This window comes from Danio rerio, chromosome 7, assembly GCF_052040795.2.
Source record: "Danio rerio strain M-AB ecotype USA chromosome 7, GRCz13ab, whole genome shotgun sequence".
In the NCBI taxonomy this organism is placed as follows: domain Eukaryota; kingdom Metazoa; phylum Chordata; class Actinopteri; order Cypriniformes; family Danionidae; genus Danio; species Danio rerio.
In genome coordinates this window covers 25,350,640-25,376,596 of record NC_141027.1, presented here as the reverse complement: position 1 = coordinate 25,376,596, position 25,957 = coordinate 25,350,640, and the positions used below count along the sequence as shown (strand labels likewise).

The 25,957-nt window shown below is 38.7% G+C and overlaps 2 protein-coding genes across 10 annotated transcripts in view; one reads left to right on the top strand and one right to left on the bottom strand.

The window, feature by feature from the left end:
* LOC147835989 (uncharacterized) overlaps positions 1 to 9,675 on the top strand; it is a 198,225-nt gene extending 188,550 nt beyond the window's left edge. For 7 of the 9 annotated variants that reach the window (XR_015495662.1, XR_015495660.1, XR_015495669.1 and 4 more), the window contains 2 exons: positions 6,772 to 6,868; positions 8,907 to 9,675. The gene's annotated coding sequence lies outside the window, so the exon portion shown is untranslated. The remainder of the gene's footprint in view (positions 1 to 6,771; positions 6,869 to 8,906) is intronic. The other 2 variants (XR_015495661.1, XR_015495668.1) reach the window with 1 other exon arrangement.
* On the bottom strand, positions 376 to 25,572 carry cyp26b1 (cytochrome P450, family 26, subfamily b, polypeptide 1). Its single transcript, NM_212666.1, is given in 6 exon segments — positions 376 to 2,345; positions 4,069 to 4,350; positions 7,626 to 7,781; positions 8,883 to 9,158; positions 14,081 to 14,305; positions 25,161 to 25,572. Coding segments are annotated over 6 exon segments (1,536 nt in total). The 5' UTR covers positions 25,365 to 25,572; the 3' UTR covers positions 376 to 1,952.
* Between the last annotated feature and the right edge of the window lie 385 nt (positions 25,573 to 25,957).

The window sequence follows — 25,957 nt, the reverse complement described above, 5'->3', positions numbered from 1 at the left end:
AACACTAGCCACTGCGTCGCCACACCTGAGCCATTCGCATAGTAATACTCACTACTCATTATTCTTAAGTATGTTTAAAAGGTCTTTAACTCCTACTTTGAGTAATATTTACAAATACTTTTACTCGCACTACATTTTTGGGCAAGTAATGGTACTTTTACTTGTGTGATTTTTCAATACTCTTTCCACCACTGACTAAGTCAGACAGAAACTTTATACATCGGCTGAAAAGATTCAAAAGTCGTAAATATCAACTGTTTCACTCTAGGGGAGTTGTAAAATAAGCAAACTTTTCCCACAAAAAAAGGTGTTCCTTTTAAACTGTTATGCAAAATGAGGCAAGGACAAGGAATAGAATTAGGAGCAAGTGACTGATTTTCACATTATAGTTTATTACAAGGGTTTATAAAATTACCAAGTACATTTAAGAATCACTGTAACAAAAAAAGAGAGGAAAAAAAACATTCATATTTGAACTAAGTGAAATGTGGGCTTGTAAAAAGGAATAAAATATATGTACAGACAAACGCAACAATCGACAAAAGAACAGAACATGTAGTCAAATGGCACTCAAAATAAACATACCTCGCAAGTGCTTCTGTTTATTAATAAGAACTAAATGCAATGATAATAATGATAAACAAAAGAAAATTATAATTATTACAATAAGATAAAACCATATTAACATTTAAACACTGTGTACAATACAGTATAACTGAAATCCATATCATTCTAAATAGAACAGTATTTACCAACAGACTTGACTTATACTAGAACTCTATTCTGAAATATAACAAAAATAGCACTTAAAATAAGATTTATTACAATAATATTAATAGCAAGGATATTAGGATATTAGACGATGCAAATATGCTTTACCCATGGCTTTCTAATAGTGAAATTCCACTTGCTTAGAAACAGCAAAAACCGTAGCTGAAGGTAGCGATTTAGTCTCTGTTAGAAAACGGTACACTGAAAGCAGCAGACATTATTTTAATTCATAAAAAAAGATCAGTGGCATATTTTATAAAAAGAAAAGTCCTTCTGTTAGAGGAAGTGATGGAGGATTGAGTCCCATTGCCTCTCAAACTTTCAAGTCCTTTCAGAGGCATCTCATCTTCTAATATATATATATATATAGAGTTAATAACTGATGAGTTTCATCATCGCATTTCTTCTTATATCGAAATGGAGCAGCAGGAGAAAAAAAGAAGCCTTCCTCTTTGCACTCTGCTCCATCATATAAATAAAAAGCGGCTCCCAAAGCAGCATATACGACTTGTTTTTTTATATTTTCTTTTTTTCATAAATGTCTTCCGATATAAAATCTGCAGCAGGAACAAGTCCCTCATTCCCTCTATAGCTTGTTTTTGAGAGCCCGCACAAGATCATTCCTTCTCATATTCTCCTTTTATATATGTCTTTCTTCATCCCCTTTTCATGCTCTCTTAGCCAGAATATTATGAATTGTCACTTATGTACAGAGCGTGTATAACAGGTACTGGGTTAGTCTGAAAGCTCCTTCTGTACTGCAAACACACACCTGAGTAAATTACACAATCCTCCGATTCATTCTAGTTTACACTGCCTACTCCGACTCCTAATATCTTAGCTGAGTAACAACCTGTCCACGCACGCAAACAGGCACACACACACACATATTTACACACAAACACGTACTGTATATACACATAAATGAACTCACCATCCAAACACTCACACTCAAAAACAATTTCAAGACTGATTCGTCCAGAGCCGTCCTGCGCTGGCCATACCCTGTGACTTATAAAACTGTCCTTTTAACCTCTTTCCGGAAACCTTCCTCTTGTGCTCTCCTGATGTAGCGATACGTTCATATATATAATTTTGATATACTTCTTTACAAATGATAGACTATACATTTTTGGCAAAACGAGAGTCTTTTTTTTTTCGGAAGCTTCAGCTCAAGTTTGTCACACAGTGGCGTCAAGCATTTCATCCGACTTTGCCATGATCTGGTTCTGATTGGAGTCGAGGCCGAAGAATTTGACGCGGAGGCCGTCGGTGGGATGGACCACAGGGACAGAGATCATTCGTGGGAATGTTCTGGTTGACAGCTCAAACCGGCTGCCTCCAGCGAGCTCCACAGCCAGCAGTTTGAGAAAAAGAGTGGCCAGCTGTTTGCCCAGGCAGGAACGAACGCCACCACCAAAGGGCAGGTAGTGGAAGCGGCCCTCGCGGTCCTCACTGCGCTCGGGGCTGAATCGATCTGGGTCAAAGGCCTCCACGTCCTTGAACACAGCCGAGGTGTCATGGGTGTCGCGGATGCTGTACATCACACTCCAGCCTTTAGGAACCTGGACTCCCTGAGGAGCAGATGACAATAGATTTAACTAATGTTCATTCATTTTACTTTTTTCTTTCCTTCTGCTTAGTCCCTGATGTACCACAGCAGAATGAAGCGTGCAAAATATAATGTAAACAAATATTTTTAAATGTAAAATACAAGATAAAAGCTAAGCAGAAATAGAAAAAGTTGAAAACCCTTATAGTAAAATATAAATAGAGCACCAAAAAAAATACAAAAATCTGTACACCTTCAGAGATTTTTAAAGAAAAATTTAAGTTAATAAAAAAATAGGGTGTATGCACAGCTAGTGTTTCTTCTCATACTGATAAATGTACGGTGAAGAGTTAATGTGTCTTTTTTATAGTATCGATGTTGTAATGTGATTAAAATGTAATCAATTAAATAGACTTCAGTGTTCATTTAGTTGTTCGATTATTAAATGAGATGAAAAGCCATTTACACGCAAGTGCCTGTCAGGATTAGCGCAGAAACTCCATTGAATTTACTGTGGTAAAATAAACGTTCATATTTTAAAGGCATGATGTGAAACAATGTAATTTACTGCAGTGCTTCTTGTACATTTTGAGACCCACTTTCTGTTGTACATCAATCAGGCAGTTGAGATTGTTGATTTTAAAAGAAAGCAGATCTTAAATGTCCCGATTTTGTACTGGCATACAGTCCATTGGAAGCACTTGATACAGGTTACTGAAAAATAAAAGTTCTTCCGCATACTTCTGCATATACCCTGTTATATAAAAATAGCAAGAGCACAAAATGTTTAACCCAAATTTTGGTAATACATACACAAAGTCAGCGGCTGAGTTAAGAATTTAACTTTTTAAAAATAACCAAGCAGTCCATGTTTTAACCAAAATTTGTAACTCCTGTCCACCACAAAAAATATTTTGAATCAAAATATTATTATACAAAGTATAATTAGCTTTATCAAATTTAAATACTAAATAAACAATAATATATCTGACTACTTAAATAACACTGGTTAAATTAACAACAATTAAAAAGATCAAGAAAAAAGCCTAGTAGAAATAGAATATACTTATAGTAAAATAGAAATAATTAGAATCTGTAAACCTTTAGAGATGGAGCTTAAAAATTAATATTAAAACATTTTTTGGGGAAAAAAAATATTGAAGTTGTAAATAAAAAATATTTAAAAACAGCAAGAGCACAAAATAATGTTAACCCAGGTTTTAGTAATACATACACAAAGCCAGCAATCTGGGTTTAAACCTAAATTTGGGTTAAAATATAGACTGTTTGGAGAATTGTTTTAAGTGAACACCTGTGCACCTCAAAAATGGTTGAAATATTACACATATTTTAACAAATTATTTAAAATTGAAAAATATTAAATAAATGATAACAAATCTGACTACTAAAATACTAGAAACTAAAATAGCACGAGTTACATTAAAAACCATTAAAAGCAACCATTAAAATCACCCAAAAATGGGAATCCTGACATAATTTGTTTATTTGCATGCCATTCCAAAGTAGTTATTTCCCCGTTTTTTTTTTTTACATAATAAAAAAATCTTCTGATCCAAAACAATAAACAAACCCCACACACACAAATTGCCCCTTTCTACAGTGCTTTACACAAGGATAAAATAATATTTAAATAAGTCAAATAATAAACTTTCTTCATTGTATGCATACACATTTATATATTTTTTGGGTCAAAGTAGACTTTCTGTAAATCCTCAACAACTTACATCCAGCTCAAAGGTTTGAGTGGCTATTCTGTATCCTCCTGACACTGGGGCGAAGAGACGTAGGACCTCTTTAATGACACAGTCCAGGTACTTTAGGCTGATGATGCTGTCCAACCGCAGCTCCCCCTGACACAGACAGCCGTCATGAAGAAGACCACAGCTCCGCAGCTCTTCACGCAGCTTCTCCAGCACCGCAGGGTGACGCAGCAGCTGCATCACCAGAGACGTGCTGGCGCTGGCTGTAGTGGCAAACGCTGCAAAAATCAGCTCAATAGTGGACTCCTGAGGGACAAACAGAGATGATTTGGTCACTAAATGACACAGATATGTTGACAAAATTTGTTTGTTTGTGGTTTAAAGCATTCTGTATAACTTAAAGATGGTGGCAGCTTTCAGTGTTGTGAAATCTGATAGGCGGAGTTGAAACATTTCTTTTGTTGAACCAAAGGGGTCATGAACTGCCCATTTTAATTATTTTGTACATTTCTCTATACATTTTTACATCAAAAAAAAAAAAACTATTTAGACATAATAGACTGTTTACTGTCCTGTTTTGATCCCCTTCATCAGAACATACTATTTGAATAGGTGTAGTAGATAATAGTAAATACTAGTATAATTGGCTAACAATTTTTCATATTTAAACATTTTTTGCGCTTTGCCTGTAAGTTTTTTATTCTTGTACATTTCTGAATGTATGTTTAACACCAGGTGACACGATGGCTCAGTGTTTAGCACTGTCGCCTCACACCAAGAAGGTCGCTGGTTCGAGTCACAGCTTGGTCAGTTGGCATTTCTGTGTGGAGTTTGCATGTTCTCCCCATGTTGGCATGGATTTCCTATAGGTGCTGCGGTTTCCCCCTCAGTCCAAAGACAATAGGTGAATTGAATAAAGTAAATTGGTCATAGTGTATGTGTGTGCATGAGTGTGTATGGATGTATCCAGAGGGAAATGAGTAAATGAGTGTTTGAAACAATATATCAATGATTTATACAACTGTGACTTAGGTTTTAGGATTTGTTTATATCTGCAGCCTAAAATGTCATTGTATCTCAAAACGTATGGCATTATTTGCTTCGATACCTGTGTATTGTTGTGAAAATACACAAACATTTAAATTTTCTTGCCAGTTTTTTTTTCTTGGACTCCAAAACCCTGGTGGTTGACTGATTAGTAAGGAATACAAAACAAATCATAGATATATAATGTGCAGAGATGGGTGTAACGCATTCCATAGTAGCGTGTTACTGTATTCTAATTACATTTTTGAGGAACGCAGTAATATAACAAGTTTCAATTTAAATTTGTGTAATTTGATTACAGTTACTAAAGTCAATGTAATTCCATTACTTATGTTACGAATGTAGTTCTTAGAAGAAGAAAATACTTCTTTTAAATCACATTTTCTGCAAGCTGAAATGGCTGATGACGAGAGTGGTTGCTTCTTTAAGTGAAAACACAGACATTACTTTGATTTCATTGAGCATAAAAACTAAAATATTGTTGTGAACTGCAGTCTATGTGAACTTTCGACTGCTTTTAACTCGACCAGCAACTTGTTCAAGCATTTGAACAGCAAGCATTCTACGACAATACTCGTCATAAAGGAGGACCCCGGCACCCAAATACATGGCGGCCCAACTTGGCGGCCCAACGTGGCGGCCCAAGCTTGACTAAATAGATTTTTTTTTGTGCAGGATCAGGAGTGAAAGTATCTTCTTAATGTGAAAAGAGGCATAGCTGCTTTTGGGACCGTTCACATATCGCGTCTTTTGTCAAGCTGCTGTGATTAACCCATTGTAATGTATTTCAGAGAATAAATAATAATAATAACAGAGAATAATTCATTAAATTACTAAAAGAGCTGCAGTTTATTTTGTATTTTTATAGGTATATTTTATGGTTTAAAAGTAACTTCAAAGTAAAGTAATTAGTAATCCGATTACTTTTTCCATTAAGTAATTAGTAATGTAATCAGATTACAATTTTCCAGTAGTAATCAGTAGTTTGTAATCTATTACTTTTTTAAAGTAACTTACCCAACACTGAAATATGTAATAACAAACCACTTGGTACTGTAACACGTAAAAAAATCTGCGTCAGATTGTGTCTTGTTAAACATATACACAGTAAAATGAAGTGAACCGAGCACCATATTCTTACATGATAAAAAAAATGGATTGCAAAAACTGAGCTGTCTTTTTGTAAGTCTGATGACTAATTTAGTTTTTGGCCATCCTTAAATTTATTTATTAGATTTGTCTCCTACATTATCACTAAAAGCACAAATTTAGCCTTGTTTTAGCCAAGCCATTTCAATGTTTTTTTAACACTAAGTTGCTTGATGGGGACTTATATGTCAAAAGATTTAGACAATTTAGATTTCTCAGTTCAAAACCCCTTCAATAATCTTTAGGAAAATTGTGATAGATTTAGTTCTTTTGCTACTTTACGCATATTTTTTACTTTCAATTTTAATCACTTGCATGCATTCTTGCAGAACACAATATATTAGCGTTTTAGAACATTTATTTATTGTCTCTAGTCAGCCACATCACCGCAATCTCCCCACCCCAAATTCTTAAGATGGAGCTTCTTTATTTCTTTCTCTCTTTTTCTTTCATTGAGGCTTGGCAGCCATCTTACACAAGTTTTTTTTTCTCTCTCCTCTTTCTGCCTTCCTTTTTTTAACTGCTTGCCAGTGAGTTGGTGTTGACAGGCTGGGGAGCCATGCACCCCTGCCGCCACTGTCTGAGAACCCTTATCCACCTTAGAGAAGAAAAACGCTAGAATAACCAGGTAAGAGTGGCCTACAGGGAAGCATTTATTGACTATTATCTGTGTCATTAAATGTCTGTCATCCAAGTTTGGCCTTGCGACTAGAGAACTGAGCAGGAGAGAGAGAGATGAGAGCAGTCAGTGGGTAAAGTGTGCTGTCAAGCAGTCACTGCAAGCCTCTCATTATCAGAGTGTTGACTTCCTTTTCTGTTCTAATATGTAATCAAATGATCACAGTTTGACCTCACATTGAAAACATGATGATCTGCTGAAAGGAAAATTAGCAATAGAAAGAGACTAGGACGATGACTATGTGCTGAAAGGCAAGACAAGTTTGACACAAATGTCATTCAAGTACTCCATAATTGTATCTCTTTTTTTCAGATTTAATTTCTACATTCCATTTTGTTATACTATGGAAGTTTTAACAGCTTGTTGATTTTTGTTTTTCCCCCAAATTCCATTTTGGTTTTTCCAAATTTAAACTTTTATTTTGAGGAGTTTTTATGAAGTACTGGATATGACTATTTTTTTCTGATGTAAGATTGTAAAAAGCTTGTAAAGGCATTTCAACTCTCAAGATCAGTTTAGGTCCAAATTTAGTAAGACAGCATCAATTTAACCCATAACATTTCTCTTGCCCCACATTAACTAATTCATCATAAGGCTACAGTCACTACCATCATTTGCTGATTACTTTTTAGAACAGCCTTCCAAAGAAACCTGTGAGCCCTTAAAATATTATCTGGATAGTCAACAAGTGTAGTGTCCTGCTCACCTTGAGCTCCTGCATTGTAAGCTCCGTGTTGTTCTCCTTGGCGCTTTCTAGAAGCACATCAAGAGCATCAGTGTAATCTTTCCCCTGTGTGTGGAGTGGTTTCTCTCTGATGGCTTTCTCTATGCTTTTTTGGAGTGAGTCTCTTGCTCGAATACCCTGCAAACAAAACAAGTTTGTTAGCTTAAGTTTATAGAGACCATCTCTATTTTGACAATACACAATAGCTCTGTTTCTATTCAAAGATGTAAATTTATCAAATGCACAAAACTGGATGGTTGCATAAAACATTTGAAAATGAGACGAAGAAAACAAAATCATCACTTCCTGATAAGCTAGCAGCAAATATAAAAAATGAGCTATGTACAATGACCAAAACAACATTTCAGATGTTTTATAATGTGGTTGGTCCACTGGTTTGTCTATTAATACATTCACATCATATCCATCTTTATGGTGCCAGTTCAGTCTTAAAAATAATATATTTACTAAATAAAATTCAAACATGCACAGCACCATTCACATTTACAAAATGCAATTTTTAAATTCAAAACATTCATTAATACAACACACAGTTTGTGAATTCACAAGTAAAAATCATAAATATTTTTGAGTCAAATAAATTGGATTTGTGTATTTACGAATCGTGTTTTTTAAATTACAAATTGTATTTGTGTATTTTTATATCAAGTTTGAATTTCGGAATTGCTTGTGTGTATTTACAAATCATGTTTTGAATTTACGAATTGGATTTGTGTATTTTTATATCGTGTTTTGAATTTCGGAATTGCTTCTGTGTAATTACAAATAATCTTTTGATTTTCCGAATTGGACTTGTGTATTTTTGAATCATGTTTTGAAATTACGAATTTGGATTTGTGTATTTTGAATTTGTGTTTTGAGTTTCGCAATTGCATCTGTGTAATTACGAATCATGTTTTGCTTTTGCAAATTGGATTTGTGTATTTTTGAACAGTGTTTTGAATTTACGAATTGCTTTTTTTTTTGTAAATGTACTATTTTTTTGAGACTTTATATTTTTATCAGCACATCGGTTAAAAAAAAAAATTCGATACACTTGCTGGAAATTTTTTTCTATTGTAGTTTGTACACATTTTTTTCTTATTGGAAAAAAAGTTAATTCTACTCAGTTGTGTGCATATATATTTTTTTTTTTTCTTCAAAATTTTATCTTGTCATATTCCAAAATGTGTATGAAAACAGGTAGATGGAAACATAATATAGCTATTGACATTTTACCTTTCTGTAACCACTAAATGGCAGGTCGATGGGAAGACTGAAGACGTTCTCCACAAACTCCTGGAAGGTGCTGAACAAACAGTGCATCTCTTCTTCTGGGATGCGGAAACCCAGGAGCACGCGTACAGCCATGTTGAAGGATAGCCGCTGGGACTCGCGATACACATTGATGGGGTCAGGATTGGAGCTCCACACACGTAGGGTCTCCTGAATGACCTGCTGGATCTTGGGCAGGTAGCTTTCCAGAGCCTCATGGCTAAAAACTTTAGCAAAGATCTGAGGAAAAACACAAATAAACAAGTGCAGTCAGTCTTCTGTGAAGATTACTTAGTGTTTGCATTAACTGGGTAAAAGGGATGTTTTAAGCATCAATAATGGTGTAACACAGCTTGTATTTTTTAAGGACATTTGTACATTTATTACAATATTTTATTCTAGTTTTAAAGCGAATGCATAATACATTTCATTGTCATTCAGTGAAACCATAACTTATATTTAAAATATAAATATGGCATATTTAAAATATCTGGCATATTTAAAAACAAATTATTTGTCATTTTAAATCTTTTTACTTTGCAATAACACTTTAAACCATACCCATTTATTAGCTACAATACATAAATGGTTTTTAAAAAAGTTTGATAACTGTATGTTTACACTAAATAACTGCACAATATTTCACCCACGTTTTGGCATTTTATTTTCACAAATTTTATTTAAAACATTAGACATTATGGTTGCATTTTGTGTCTCCTCTTTATGCATAAAATCCCCTGTAATCACCAATGCTGGACATTTGGCCTTGAACTCATTTCAACACGTTTTTCCAAAGCACTACACATTTATTTTTTTACTTAGCCCTGCAGAACTTCACTTCCCACAATGCAGCTGGCCATGAATCACTCATCCATCACAATCCAACATGTCTGTGCTCCACAGGCAAGAAATGTCATGAAAATATTATCCTGAAGCCCCAGTCGGCGCCTAAAGGCCAAGCTTATTTGTCTTATAGCTTGAAGCATGGAACATTCTCATTAATTCTGCAGGCCTCGCTATTTTTGACCTTCTCGTACTCTTAAATGACACTCGCCTACCTCCACCTCTCGCCTTGAATATCTGAGAGAGTTTCCCTCTGCATCAGCAGCGAGGGCGAAAGGACGAAGGTAAGATTTTCCTGGCCACAGCAGCGCATTTCTAATGTGCCTCAGTTGTGCTGGGTTGTTTAGTCAAATAACATCCATGTTCCAGTGCCGGTGACTAACAATAGCACTTTTTATATGCCATCTCATTCCAAATACCTCGTCTCCACCCCGCTTTTTTTCCACAGTAGTAAAGGGAAGGGGTGGAGAGCCGTGTATCCTCCTCCTGTCTCTCCTCACGTCTGACGTTCTTTGCCAAGACCCATTTCTTTGTGTCTCCTTTTCTGTGCTGTTCTCCGCAGACACACTTCTTTATCTCTTAACTCCTATATATCTAGTTTTTCTTTGTATTTTATACACAGATTTATCCATCCATGCCACTACATTACTTACATCCTTTTTTATTTTTTCTTTAGAAAGAATTTGTGGCTACAAGCATGTTTTCATAGCATGCGTAGCTCTTAGCGAATACCCAGAAATTAATATATTGCGCTACAACACTATATTTATGCTGCTTATTGGTTTGGGATTTTTGGGAAGCTTACTATTTTCCTTTAGCGAGTCTTTGCGTAGTAGACAGACGTCAGTCAAGCTCTACTAATGCCAGTCTCCATTATACAGGATTTTGAACACTACTGGAAAAAAAACAGCCGCCTGTCTTCATTACAAAACGTGACTTCTTGTACTGCACTTTCCACACACACACACACACACACACACACACAGCCTTTAAAAGCTCCCCCACCCTAATAATTTCCATATGTCTTAAATTATATGAAACTGCTCAAAGCTGCTGGTTTGACCAGAATGTAAAGACCTCTTTATTCTCTCCCCCAAACCATTCACTTTCTTTTACACTTCTCTCCACTTTTCCAATCTCTCCCTCTCCCTCTTTTCTCTCATCCCTGCTGACTTAAACAAAATCCCTCATTCACAGCGAGAGCACTTTGTGTTGGCAGGTAAGCGCAAAATTTAGATCCTCTGCCCTCTACTGGCCAACCTAATAAATTCAACACCTTTCCAAATCCACTGCTTGTCAGCTCTAGGTTTGATAGGCTATTATATTTGCTTCTAGTAGTATACTCACTAAACTGTTGTGCATAGTGTTAGTGTTCTAAGATATAGTTAAAGATAAGAAGGAACTTATTTGTTAGGAATTTCCATTTATACCAAGCCAGTAAATAAAACTTGTAGTCTTCTAGGAAATAATTTCCTAAGGTCACAGATATTTACGCTGACATTTCTCTAGTACATGTAAGTGTGTAGCAGTTATGTCATTCTTCATTTTATACTAAATAATCTTCTTTTAAGGACACAGGACATACTAAATGCTTTGACTCTTCAGTCTCTGATATAACTTAATCAAAATCGAAGAACAAACTGGTGGGATGTATTTTATATATTTTTGCCAAAACAAAGTTTGTTTCAGAAGTTTGAAACTGCTAGACAAAGAACTACTCATGGTGGCATTCGCTCTGACTGGTAAACACATTTTAATTCCCATTGGTCCATGGAAATTACGTAATAGGTAGGTGTGCAATGAGGCCCTGCCCTCTTTGAGGTAGAAATCTTTTCTGGTTCATTTCTTCTGTTCAATCTGTCAAGGTCGGACATCCAAAAGTAAAACATAAACACCTAAGGGATGCTTCATGGTATAACTTGAAGTATAATTATAATAGCAAGCAGCACTGGTGCTTTTTTTTTTTTTACATGTTTAATATTGTAAAGTTGCTTGCTTTAAACCAATCACAGAAAATAATGCTATAAATGTGATGTGACTTGATTTGAGTGCCACACCACTGAGTTTGTGCATACATCCTTATTTCTCTGCTATTATCAGATACTTTAAATGCAAACAGCACATATTTGCATACTCATCAAAATTATTCTCAGCATTATGAAATGCATCGGAATGCTCGCTAACAATATACCATTGCTCATGTGTGTTTTGAGCTTCGTTTTACCTTAAACAGAGAACAAAAGTACAAGTATGTGTGTATTGGGTCCCAATTGATGTAAACAGCTAAATATAGGCTATCCAATGCTGTCCGTCCCCAGAGAGATTGAAGATCAAATGAAAATATATATTTGACATTAGTGTGGAGAGCGAGACATTGAAACCTGTCTGAAGGAGGTCTTTGTCTGCCTGAGACTGGCTGACTAATTAGCAGTCATTAGGGGGTTTGCGTGAGGCCCTGGACCTGGAGGATTAACCAGACTGATTACACCCCACTGACCCCTCAATGGAACAGGTGTGTGATGGGGTGAAACTTAAGCCTCCAAGGGACCGAAGAGAACCAGGGTCCACAAAAAAAAGCTATTTTGTTCCTGAACAATAGCTTGGATTTGAGCAGAAGCTAGTTATGAGCATAATCCTCCATGTGGTCATTGTGAGCAGACTGTTATGGGTGATAACAGTGAGCGGGGGCCAAGGCATTGTGGGTATCTGTCTCCAAATCTTGGCAATCTTTTTCTGCATCCATTTGACCTATCTTGTTTTCTTTCGCTCCATCTCTCATTTTTATTCTCTATTTTTTCTTTCGATGATTCAAAACAATTCAAGACTTGCAAATGAAACACCAAAACTGTCCCATTAGGAGATAAGGACAGTTTCCAGTACATTTTAGGGTTGCACGATTAATCAATGCTGATATTCATGTACATTTTGTCAGTACTTCCAGTTGTATAATCAGTAGTAACTCTCCAGCATTTGATTTGAGAGGAAGCACCATTTACAACACAGTGTCACAGTAATGCAATGCAATATCATGGACGATGTAATTGTATGATAACGAAATTGAGGATAATCTTTCTGCAATAATAACAGATGTTTATTTATCTTTTCAGTAAACTACAGCTCTATGTTAAAGCTACATCTGAAAGCACATGAAAATACCACATTTATTACATGTTTTACTCCAAACATGCTTCATAACTTTAGTAGAATGTTTAAAATAATGATTACTAGTCACATTGGATCAATGGAAGAAAATTAATCTTCTATTTGTTCAACTAGGCCTTTTAGATTGTATTGTAGTTTCTGCACTAAGAGCACCCTCTAGTATTCACCGGAGATTTATCACTTATCACAGAACTGTGCCTTCCTTACAAGATGTACATGACATCTGCAGCTTTTCTTTATTCATCAGGGGTGTCAAAATTAATTGTTTCTTCAGTGCACAGCATAGCAGACACTGACAATAATCATAACCGGTTATTGTGTACTGATATCATTTATTTTATTTGCGATATGTTGTCGTAACTTACTATGGTGTAAGAGGTGACCGCGAGTATTTACAATGCTCCAATTACTTAAAAACGCAGAAACTGTGCATAATTTCACTGCGTGTGTGTTTGCTGGACAGTCTTTTACTGACACAGAAGAAGCCCCTGTTTCACTGCGATTGAGAGAATGAAAGTAAACTCCGTTTCTCTATCTCTCACTGTGGCCCATTTGACCTCCTGGCATGACTTATTCTCTCCTCTTGGCTGTTACAGCGATACTTCTGGATACAGACACGAGCGCGTGTCTGCAGAGTTTTCTCCACCATGCCTATCATGGATCAGCTGTGATCGCCGCTGCCGTTTATCAGTGTCACTCATCTGTGAAAAGCTCCAGCACGCAAGAGCCAATCGCAGCCCTTTTTGTTAAGCGTGTGACCAATCAAAGGGGTGTAAGAAAGAACTTGTTAGACAAGGCTATATTTGTATATATAAATATTTTTATTTATTTATTTGCTATAAATGCTTGTGTTGTCTAAATGTTTATATATCTGACTGTTTGTGTCAAAGGACAAAATTGTATTACAAATTGTATATAAATATAATTATACATTTTACAACAAGAATTGCTGTGCTGTGAAAAAAATATAAAACTGTGTATGGAAAGCATCATCAATGCAATGTGATGCACTGAGATATCGAATTGAACCGAATCAATGGCATGATAATCGGAAACGAACCTTTGTAGGTTCACACCTCTATTATTCATAATTGTGAATTTATCTAGAATTAGCCCAGCCCTAATCAGAGTAATAAACAACTGGACATTGACCTTACCTTCCTCCTTTTGCGATGGATGTCTCCTATTGAGTTGGCCAAACTGTTTGGCCCCAGAAGAGTGCTGGTGCTTTGGGGCCAGTCCACAGTGACCAGGCTGTGCTCTCCCATAAGAACCTTACGCACATTCTCTGCCCCAGTGACCCGGATCAGCGGCCGTCCCAGTAGATGAGTCTTGAATACATTCCCATACTTCTGTCTTCTGGATGCATGGAAACCTGCACCCTGCAAAACAGGTGTGGAAAGAAGAAATTCCATTAGGTGTAGATACTAAGAAGAACTGATTCAGAGGACAGAAAGATTAGCAAAATTTTCATGGGTATAATTGTGACCCACATTTGTTAAATTGACAAGATGATTTGCAGTTGGTTTAGATCTAATTAAATGAGACAACAGTGAATAGCAGGAAATCAGGTTTGACGTTTCAGTGCATTATGCGCATTCAGTTTAGCAGAAGGATGATTTTGTTGTAGTTAGATCAAAGAAAATTCAGTTAGGTTTGATATGGATATCAGTGTGGAAAGATGTGATTTACTGTAGAACATCTATACCAACACCACTAAGTCAAAAGGTTAAACTAGTTTTCCCCGACATATTTTTTAAACGCTATATGTGGGCAGTAAATTGAGGGGGGAAAACAGGTCTAGAAGATGGGAATTTTTTTTTTTTTTTTTACTTGAGGGCAGCAGTTTTGAACACTGTGTCATGTATGTTTTTATTTAAAATGAAACTAATCAGATGCCGCTCTGTGGCACGGCAGAAATCCTGAATGTCCTGAGTCGCTGCTGGGCATCGCAGACAGCCGCCGACTTGCGGTGCCAGTGTGTGTACCCCCTAAAGCCAAAAGCAAGATAAAGCCAATACATTTGGATCAACTCCTAGTGGTTGACTATAGTACCCCTCAAAAACCCCACCATCGTCATGTAAATATGAGGAGTGAGCCAGTATTACAATAATGTTCAAGTGTAATATTTTTCTTTTAGGTTATTATAGGCTATAAAAACAGGATGTTGTATCATGATTGTGTGATTGTGATCTGCAGGAGTTTGGTAAAGACATTGATACCATGGATTCATTGGTTTCATTGGTGCAGAATAAAATGGAAAAACACAAAGCAAATGTAACAAGGAAACGATTCTGAAAATAACATAGTAACTTTAAGGCGGCATGGTGGTTTAGTGGTTAGCACTGTTGTCTCATAGCCAGAAAGTCAATGCTTTGAGTCCTGGCTGGGCAAGCAGTCATTTTTATGTGTAGTTTGCACGTTCCCCTGTGTTCGCGTGGATTTCCTCAAATCAAGGACTAAGCCGAAAGATAGAGAGTAAGTGATATAGTCAATTTAAATGTGTTTACTATATATAAAAATGTCATTATAAGATACATTTCAGCCAAACACATCTGTCGATTTGTAAAGTCGTTTATCTTTTGTAGTAAATAGCAGCTAGGCTTTTAGGTGCTGTACTGCCAGCATTGCAGGCTAAAGGGCTTCTGTCTGAATATTACACATGTAATGAGGTGTTAGGGCTAATAGGTATTTGTTATGAAGGGTGTTAGCCTCGTGGGATAAGCCCGCTGGTTTGTTTTGGTATTGTAGGGGCATAGGGTCCCGTTCACAGAATTCTTTATGCAATTGGGTTAACTTCGGCTAAGAAGGGGCTCAAGCTTAGCCTTAAGGATCACACTGAGAAAAGTGATCTAATGAGTATATGAGCACAGCCGCTAGCTTAATGTGCGAAAGACTCTCTGAATGTGCTAACAAGCAAGGAATCCAGTACATCCTGCAAACTTTTTCACCCTTGACCCCCTCACCTCTGTGATTTAAGAACAAGCAAAGTGATTAACCGAAACATCTGAATAGGTTTAAAAGATACAGCAACAAACTTCAGGTTTTTCTCAAGACAGGAGATGTTAACCTGATTCTAATAGCTTGAACATTAAAGGAACACTCCACTTTTTTTGTAAATAGGCTCATTTCACAACTCCCCTAAAAACAGTTGAGTTGACTCCCCTAAACAGTTGAGTTGTACCATTTTTTTAATCCACCAGGTGATCTCTGACTCATAAAACATTGAGTTATATTATTACTGAATCATAAATCTTTGAATCATATTAGACCATTAGCAAACATTTAAGATAATTTTCTTATTTAAATCATGACTCTTTTGTAGCTACACCATGTACTAAGACCAACGAAAAATGAAACTTAAGAAACTTTGCTGCAGTACCATTGCTGTGCAGGATCAATTACACAGCAGGGTTAGCTTAGTACTATCCCAGCAGACACACAACATCATAAGATGTTAACATTAGATTAGATTTAGGTCGCCAGCGTCTAAGGACAATGTTATTTTGTCGTTGATATTGTTGTACAATAATATTGAATTACGTTGATATTAGGTTGTGTTAGAAAGTGACCAAAATCAAACGTCGAGCCAACATCCTAAACCAACGTCATATTGACGTCAAATAGTGACATTTATTTGTCAGGTATGGCAGCCAAAATTCAAAGTCTGATAGATGTCATATTGGTAATGTCCACCAAACGTCAAGCTGTAACATCATTAGATGTTGATATTTTGTTGGAACGTAACCAAAATGCAACGTCTGTCTGAAGTTGGACATTGACGTTGGCCTGACATTGGGTTCTTACATCAACTCGATTTCAATTTCCAAACAAATTGCAACGACCCATGAAGTTGGGGTGCATAGTCAATCTGACGTCATGTTGATGTCCTGTGCCTGCTGGGATGATCCAGCTGTAGCCATGGTACATCACCAAAATTCCTTGCTTATTATACCAGTATGAGAGTATAGTTTCTAGCCATATCAACCTAGACAGATTTTTCATTTTCAGTCAGCCTTAACACATAATGTAACTTCAGAAGAATCCAGCTTTAAATAGAAAAAATATTAAAACTCATTTCTGAGTGAGTTGCTAATGGTCTAATAATTCAATTCATTAATCTATGCTAAAGATCAACGTTCAGACCCGAAGATTTGCTGAATGGAGTCAAAAATGGTCAAACCAATGACTGTAAAAAATATGGACGACGCGACAGCCCTTTTTCCCATTGAACGCCTTGAGGGCAAAACGCCTGCTTGACGGGCACAAACTGTCGCAAAAGACTGCTGAAATTGGAGCCAGACATGCGCAGAAGGATTGTCTGATGGAGCCAGAGGAGGAGCCGCGAAAATGAGCAGAGTCGAGCTTCCAATCAAACGCTTTATGTAAAATCAACTACGCCCCCCGAACTTCTCAGCATGCGTTTGCTGTCATATCAACACAAATGGATGTAATAACGTTAACAAATATGAGGGTTTTATATATTCATTCGCGCCAGCTCCAGGCCGCAGCGCATAACTTACTCGCGGCGTCGCGGGCTGATTCCGGCTCGCATGCGGCAGCGCCTGCTCGCTCGGCCGCCGCATCTGGCTCGATTGACTCGGACTGGAATCGGGCAGTGAGTCCAGGCATCCGGAGTAGGTCCAGCAGAGGTAACATTAGTCAGTCTGAGCTCTAAGAGATAAGTCTCCGGCAGGCGAGAATCTAGCCGGAACTGTGTTTTGCTATCTGGGTGGCTAGGCGTGTATCAGCAAACTAATAAAGCCCGAAAAAAGCCCTGAACTTAGCGAATAAACAGTGTTCCACCAGGATCATGTATGTCAGAAACTATAGTTTACTGCTGAACTCATTTTGTCATGGTAAAATAACACAGAAATCGAATAATAACACTTCAGTCTCCTGCCGAAGCTCAGACGCCGCGCTTTGAGAAACTGTCAATCACAGCTGTCAATCACGATGACACGCCCAGCATTAAATTACTGCTAAAAACAAACTGTTTACAAAAATGAAGATCTGCACCTATTTCAGCACAATAACCAGTGCCTTAATCGACCACGACTATCTTTCGGGACATTTTATTGCAAGTGTAATATTTTTTTTTATTTGGGCTCAAGTCTCCTTCATTAACACGGAGTAGGCGGGCTTTATGACTTGTACTGCAGCCAGCCCCCAGGGGGCGATCTAACGGCCGAAACCTTCACTCGAACGTAGGCTTGCGGCACACTTGGGTCAAACTCAGCTGTTTAACTCTAGGGGAGTTGTAAAATGAGCCTATTTTTAAGTGCTGAAATAGTGGAAAACTCAATGCTTTATTTTGCGCCATACTAAATCAAATCATGGTCATTATGCACATTCAAGTGTAGTTCAGTAGAGCTGCGCACATGATAACGACTGTTAGCTCTACTATGAGTTGCTCCTTCCAACACACAGTAATTGCTTCTGGCCCTCGAGACCTCTGCTGAGCACATAAAGACGGCCTGTAACCTCTCAGCCTCACACACACATACTGACCCCACGGCAGGAAGTGGCAGCAGAGCTGTTTGCGCCCCCTTGCCACCCTCCCCCTCCACCCACTAAATTTTGTGACCAGTTTCATCAAGCACACTCCAACACTCACACTCTTATTTGCAGGGATAAATATAGCAGCATGCAAGGCCTTTCCCCCCTGTTTGGCTGAGGTAAACTTGTCTGTATGCTCTTCACCTCAGCAAGCTTCTCTGCGTTAATACCTGCTCAATATAAATGCTATATTAAACTCACTTTGAAACAAATAGCCAACTAATATTCACAATGTCAAAAGACCAGCAAGTTCATCCAAAATTCTATCACAGAGCAACTTCGTATGAGAATCCGGTAACACTCCTGCTGGTAGAAGCTATAAGTCCACTGCAAGCACAAGGTGTCTTTCTAAATGTATTGGTGTTCAAAAGACGCTGTGGTTTCCTACCACATTTTTAAATGTGAAAATCATGAAAAACCTTTATAGTGAATCTTTTTTTTTTCACCACCAACAAATATTTGAGTACTTAAGCGCATTTAATTAGCTTTATGTCATCATTTATATTCAGAACTGAGAAACAAAGATGGCAGAATCCAGACTGCATACTTCCAGGTGGTTTCATACCATTCTCAGAATTGTATATGGACAGAGCTCCTGGGGCCTCATTTATAAAGCATATACAGTATGAATGGATTTTACACGATGCAAGATCAAATCTGTGTGTACATCCAAAATTTCATGCCAATTGTCACAAACATAAAAGACAATCCTATAATGACAAGCACTTCCCAGTGTGCTTTTTGTCTACCCTCAGTCCAGCAACAAGTCTCTTTTCGTGTACTTGTGTCCAGAGGCTGGGTTTCTCACCTCTATATATAAACAAATAAACAGCTTAGTTCATGAATGATGCCTTGGCCTTGAACTTTTAAAATATGTGCCAGCAAACATTAAAAAACGCAAATGTAGAAGCATCATCTGAATAACATTTGTGGATAAACATCCAAGAGGTGCAAAAGCCTGTCAGATACTATCCTACAGTTTAAAGTTTTCACCTTACTCATTGGATCTTACTCTTTCACTCTTGGTCACCTTTGACTTGACTCTCCCCATTGACTGACTCACCTAACACCACCATAATGGCAGAGGCCCAAAACGACAACCTGAGCTCTCGACTGGCTGAGATCTCCGAAGACTTGGCAAATGACCCGCATGGCACCTTAGTTCCTAATACCCTATAAGAAAATATTGGCTTAATTAAATAGCGAGATTATAAGATCAAACTAATGAGATATATGCACGGTGAGGTTAGACAAGGTCAGACCAAAGGGATTAAGTCTCACTTTCTCAAGTTTAACCAGACCTGGCTGAACATGTGGGAGAAACTATGGCTGTAAATTCTGCACTGGTAGACAAACTTAAACCATATTTCACACTTTCACACTTTTCTTTCTCAGCTTTCACAATTTTTCCAGCAAATGCCTGTTTTTGGGTTTTATAGTTTTGGCGGGATTACATGATATTCAAAGGCTTTTTTTTTTGGTTCCTCATCATGAGAAGCTGAATGAATTCCTTAGTATAGCAGGACAATGTTAAAAATGACTTTAGATAGTTTCTAATGGCCGAAGGAGGAACTCTGAACATGGCCAAACAGACACACGGCATCCCAGGACCTCGCCAGCAGTTAGACAGGGGGCACTGCCACTGCTTGAACAGTGTGTGGGGTGAGAGAAATGTTTGCTCGCCAGCTCACAACCAGTCTATACTTAAAAACACTGAGGATTTCACATATCAGGTGAGTGTGAGGGCAAGAGGTAATGCTGACATGAACAACCACATGCACACACACACATCCGAAAGCAATGCAGGGCAAGAGGGAGGAAAATAAATGTAGTATCTTTCACCACATGGTGAGAACTGAGTATGTGCGATGATGGATGATTGTGTATGTGTGTGTGCTCACCTCTCAGCGGTCAGTATGAGAAAGAGAAAGGAGCCGTTTTCAACCTGACAGACTCTGGACAAGGCTGTCTTTCACACATGCCTAACATAAGGGCACTCTCTGACTCTGTTGATTTCTGTGCATAAACACATTCACGCACAAGTGAACTTGTAATTTGTATTATATTATGTTTGTTTATGGGCTTTGCTCTGTCATATTTCCCCTTCAGACATCATGTGTAACCTGTGTGAACTTAGTGTGTTTGATAATTCTGGGAACAAGAACATTCATTATAAACAACACGTGCTGTCATCTTTACCAGGCCAGGGCCTTTTTTTCCCACCTCTCCAGAAGTAGTGAAAGTGTGCAATGTATAGTCACACACTACATCACCAAAAACACATATACATTTCTCACATGTATGTGTGTGTATTTACACATGTAGGGGCCAATGGTTCCCTCTAAAACAAGTGTACACAGAAGAGCAGCCAGAAAGGATCCAGTCCTGACCTGTGTGTTACCAGTGGAAAGTGCAATCAAAGACGGAAAAGGTATTGGTTTTCCTGCATGGATGTGATTGACGGTAAGGTAAGAATAAAAGTCAATGTGATCAGGGTGGATAAATGGTCAAAGCGTGCTTCTTGGAGAAATGATTCGCATTCTGGAGGGAAAATGTGGAGACAAATGCGCTGGGCTTGGCCGCGCAGATGTCATTTGGCTAGAAGGTGAGAAATGTCCTCCCTCATTTCACAAGGCCACAGAAGCTCAGACTTGCAGAGAACGAAAATAAAACAAAAAACCCAAAAGGGTCACTGACGCACAAAAGCTTCACACACCCTGGAAAGCAATGAGGTAATAATCGCACTGTCAAACACACATGCATATATGCGGTCGGTGTGTCCATTCATTTCTGCACGCATGCACAGCTATGGCTATTTTTTTGCGCCAAGCTCATTTTCTGAAAAACCAAATGAAATCGCTTGTCACTCAAAGAAAAGCCTGTTTGTTTTGAGCGAAGGCAGATTGGGTTCAAGAACTCTGTTAGAGGTTGAGGTCAGATGATCTTCAGCGATAAGCTGAAAAAGCTTTCCACAGTAATTTGGACCGCAAAACACATGTCAGACGACGCTTTAAGATGATAATGAGTGCAGGGCTCATGGGAGGAGAACATCTGCATCAGAAGTGCTTGAATAGTTTTTGTAAACTTGATGTATTTAAAATCCTCTAAATCAGAAGACAACAAATATACAGATTACTGCCATTCAAAGCAGTTTTGATCCAGTTCAAATCATGCCTGTTGTTCAATTCAGCTTTATTTGTATAGCGCTTTTACAATGTAGATTGTGTCAAAGCAGCTTCACATAAATGGTCATAGTAACTGGAACAGTGTAGTTCAGTTTTTTAGTGTTTAAGTTCAGTTCAGTTCAGTTTAGCTCAGTTCAGTGTGATTTAATCATTACTGAGAGTTCAAACACTGAAGAGCAAATTCATCGATGCGTAGCTCTACCAATCCTGAACCATGCAAGCCAGTGGCGACAGCGGAGAGGGAAAAAAAACTTCACCTGATGGGAGTGAAGAAAAAAAACCTTGAGAGAACCAGACTCAGTTGGGCACGACCATTTTAATTTCTCCGCTGGCCAAAAGTCTTGTGCAGAGCTTTAGTCTGCTGCCTCTGGCTGTGAAAGGGTTAACTCGCCACGTTCAATAGTTTCTTTTATTTTGAAAAGAAATTTATCAGATATTTTACAAGGGGGCGCAATAAAGAGAACCGCTTTTTTCCTCTGGCCCATTCCACAGAGTGCGCAGGACTAAAAATACAAATTTCTGTGTAAATTGGACACCAGTCGAGCTTCTCGCTACATAAATGTAGCCTTTGTGTGCCAGTGGAAATGTTATACAAATGACCCCTTTATTAAAATCACACAAAAAAATGTAATTATGTTTATTCAGATCAGCTACAGTTAACCTGAACATAGGGGTGCTACATTACATGAGGGACCAAGGGAGGGGGCGCATTTTCATGTGCAATCTGATGCACCTCAATGTGTTTCCTCATTGTATGCAGAAAGAGAAAAAGATAGGGAGGATGGAGCAGAGCGATTTAAAGTAGTGTATGGCAAGTTTTCCTTAGCACATCTTCTGCTCGGTAATCTCTATTTGTATCACTCATTATTCTGATCCTCAGGTCCTTCTGTATGAATGCATGCGTGTCTGCATGACTTAGTCTGGGGCTGCTGTGTTTATTGGTTCAGAGCGGCAGGTAACGGCACGGGGGGGAGTTCTCCATAGGCTGACTCACAGTCTCAGCGTAAATAAAGATAATATGTCCATTTACTGAAATAGCCCGTTGGAATCTCTCAGGATGTGTGCGTTGGCACGTCTCCATTGGGGTATATGACAGCATTTCTGCACAGAGTGCAAGAGAGAGAGGGGGAAAGCGAGCAGAGGCAGTAAGACTTGAGGTCTCATTATATGGCCATCAGTCACCCTTGGGTGTACCCGCCAAAGAGGGTGTTTTGAAAGGCACATGGGTATGCATAAATAAAAGCAGATATGGGAATTTCAGGCAACGCAGCGAGAATCAGCATCAGCTTAATGCCGAACCACCACCAAAGCCCACGAGACAAGCGCAAAGAACCTAAATGTGGCCAAGCTGAGAGAATGGGCTCCCCTTTGACCTGGAAACACTTTGTGGAGAGAGATTATGGTTGTTCAGTGCAGTGTGAGCGCTCACCCCGGGGACCCCCTTTTCTTTTCTTTTATATCCTCCTACCTTCCTCCTCCTCCCACTACTGCTGCCAAGCCCCCTCTGCTTTCACCCCGTTCCCTGTTCCTAAAGACAAGAGGCTGTTTGAGGGGTTGGTGGTGCGTTCCAGAGGTGAAAAAGGGGCCACACCACGCTGGTGCCAGTCATGCCCGTTTCATGCTCGCTAATCCCGACAAGCCCCAGGAGAGAGCCAGAAAGCAAGAGAGAAGACTGTTCCTAATCCCCCAGGTCTCTACAGGCCGTGCTCTCTGGAATTCTGATCAGAGCCTCAAGCCGTGTAGGCTTTGTCCCAGGGTGTGGGTGTGTTTTTGACCCCCTGGTGGGCAGCTTTATTGCCACCCAGACTTGGGTCAAGGTGAAGACGTGGGGTAGAGGTAAGGGAGAGTTGCCCACTGGGTGAACAGCGCAATGGAGTCAAGGAGTTACTATTGTGACCCAGTGCATAACTAATAAGATTTGTGCATTCTGAAATGATCTTATGTGGCACAGTCAGAGTTAATAGCTCATATTGGTAGCTCAGCCAAAACCTGGAAGACTGTTGAGAGTGGCACAAAAAAGAAAGCTCTGATCTTATATTATGTGGTCTCCCAAAAACCATGCACAGACAAAATACAGAATCATATCATAACTCATCACGCCAGACACACAGCAAGAGAACGCACTAAAATGTAGACTCCTCTGAATACATAAATCTGTCAATCACGGATTTGACCCACTTATAGTTTTATCTGCCGCTGAGTTTTAAGAAGACAGAAGAACAAGTACCACAAAATGAGCTAAATGGCAAAGTTAAAGGACCCGTCTTAAACCTACGTATGCAGATGTTAATTAGCACTGAATGTTTTCAGAAGCACAAATAAGAGATAACATTTCAGGCTGCACTGTAACTTTCAGTCGCTGTGCAGTCCTGAACTGAGCTGTGGAAATAAAAAATGACAAAAGTTTGGCTCAAATGGACCGCTCCAAATCCTATTGATTTTACACATATAACTCTGAGATGCAGTCAAGTCTGTTTGTTTTTGCAGAGCGCCTGCCAGCTGCATGGAAATTCTCTTCTGGATTTCCAGCAAGTTTGGAGAATCTATTCCTGACCAGAGAATTTGATCTGTACACCACTCAGACCAGGACATTCCTCCCTACTGAATCTCCGCAAATCTCCCTTTAAAGAAACCCACTCCAGCTACTGCAAACCAGTGTCCAGAGACATCCCAATGTGCACCGTGGATTTAATATGGAAAGAATTCTTGAGACAATTTTACAGCTAAGGTTCGCGTAATAAACTCTTTTCAAAATACCACATTATAGCCGCTGGTCTGATCTTAATTTATAACTTTTTTTTATTCATCTGAGCGTTCACAAACTTTCTTACTGCGGACAGTGAGAGAGAGAGAGACCTTCAGCGTGCACTTTATGCGCCCCACGCGCTGTCTGGGTATCATGACAGAACGGCACGGCATCATTCACAACACGGTGGCTTCTTTGGGAAACCGGCGCGCATAATTACACTGAAGCTCAATAAGAGCGCGACACTATACCTGCCCCCGGCTCGCGATCAATCTCACCCCGCGCGCAAACAGACGCGCTTAGACAAGCGGTGCTCAGTGGCTGTGTTCTAGCGCGCATCGGAAGCCAAGGACTACAATATTTCTGGAACGGAGTGCGCCTTTCTTGGCAGCCGCAAACAGATTGTTCCACGTGGATTGAGAACTGGCTGTATTAAACAAAACTGACGGCTATCTAAAACAGACAGCTTATTAACACCATGGAAATATGGCACGGAAGAAATTACACACGTGGGAATAACTAACCTGCAAGCTGTTCTTATTTTAAAGCGCAATATTACGCACGAGTGCACACGTGCGAAAAGCATTAGTGGACGTTATCCTACTCTTGAAGTGTCTTTAACAACCCAGTTACCTGCAGGAAAAACTATATGCGCCGAGCCCGCGGTGTCTGGCGCGCCGGAGCGCTGTGCGTGCGACAGCAGGGAGACTGGAAACTTGGAAAGGCACAAGGAGAATGAGCGCTTACCTGAAAGAACCAGTGGCATGTTTCTCCGATGATGGGGAACCCCATGGAGCCCTTGGGCATGGGCAGCTTGCAGCTCTTGTCCCGTGTTGCGGTCCACCTCAGCTGCCAGAGCTGCTGGGACACGGCCAGAAGAAGTGCCATGGACACTAAACACGCAGCCAGCGTCGCCAACGCCGAGACAAGGTCAAAACTCTCGAAGAGCATGGCTGTGAACGTCCGGGGACTTGTCTCAAATATCTCTTTGGAGTGATGAGCAATAAAGTGGTTAAACCTAAAATTAGGAGAGTGACCTACTCTGTTAGATATGACTCTCTGCGACAATTATTCGAAAAAGCACAAATCCAACCCTAAAAGTTTATGTAGAGTAAATGAATAAATAAATATATAGTCGGCTATTTAATTAACAGAATGCTGGATATAACAAATCGATCTTAAATGTGTGTATATCATTTTAGATCATCCAAATCGGTGACCAATATTTCTTGAATTCATCAATTAAATTAAAATTTTTGAAGTGTAAATTTGGAGTGAACTTGTCCAACTTGAGATTGATTCGTTGTTTTAAATTTCAAAAGTAAAAAAAGGCAAATAAAAGTAATCAAGAAAAAGTTTTAAGTTACTTTTTGAAAATATAAAATAAATTGTTTTAGTTATAATTTTTAAATAGGCCTATATATAATCTTAAAGCTCGATATAAACTCTTTAAATACACTGAAATCAAGTAATGGTCATATGGAAGACGAAGAAATAAATGAAAGAAATAATCCTCCGAAGTTTGATGCCTATGAGCAGTAAAA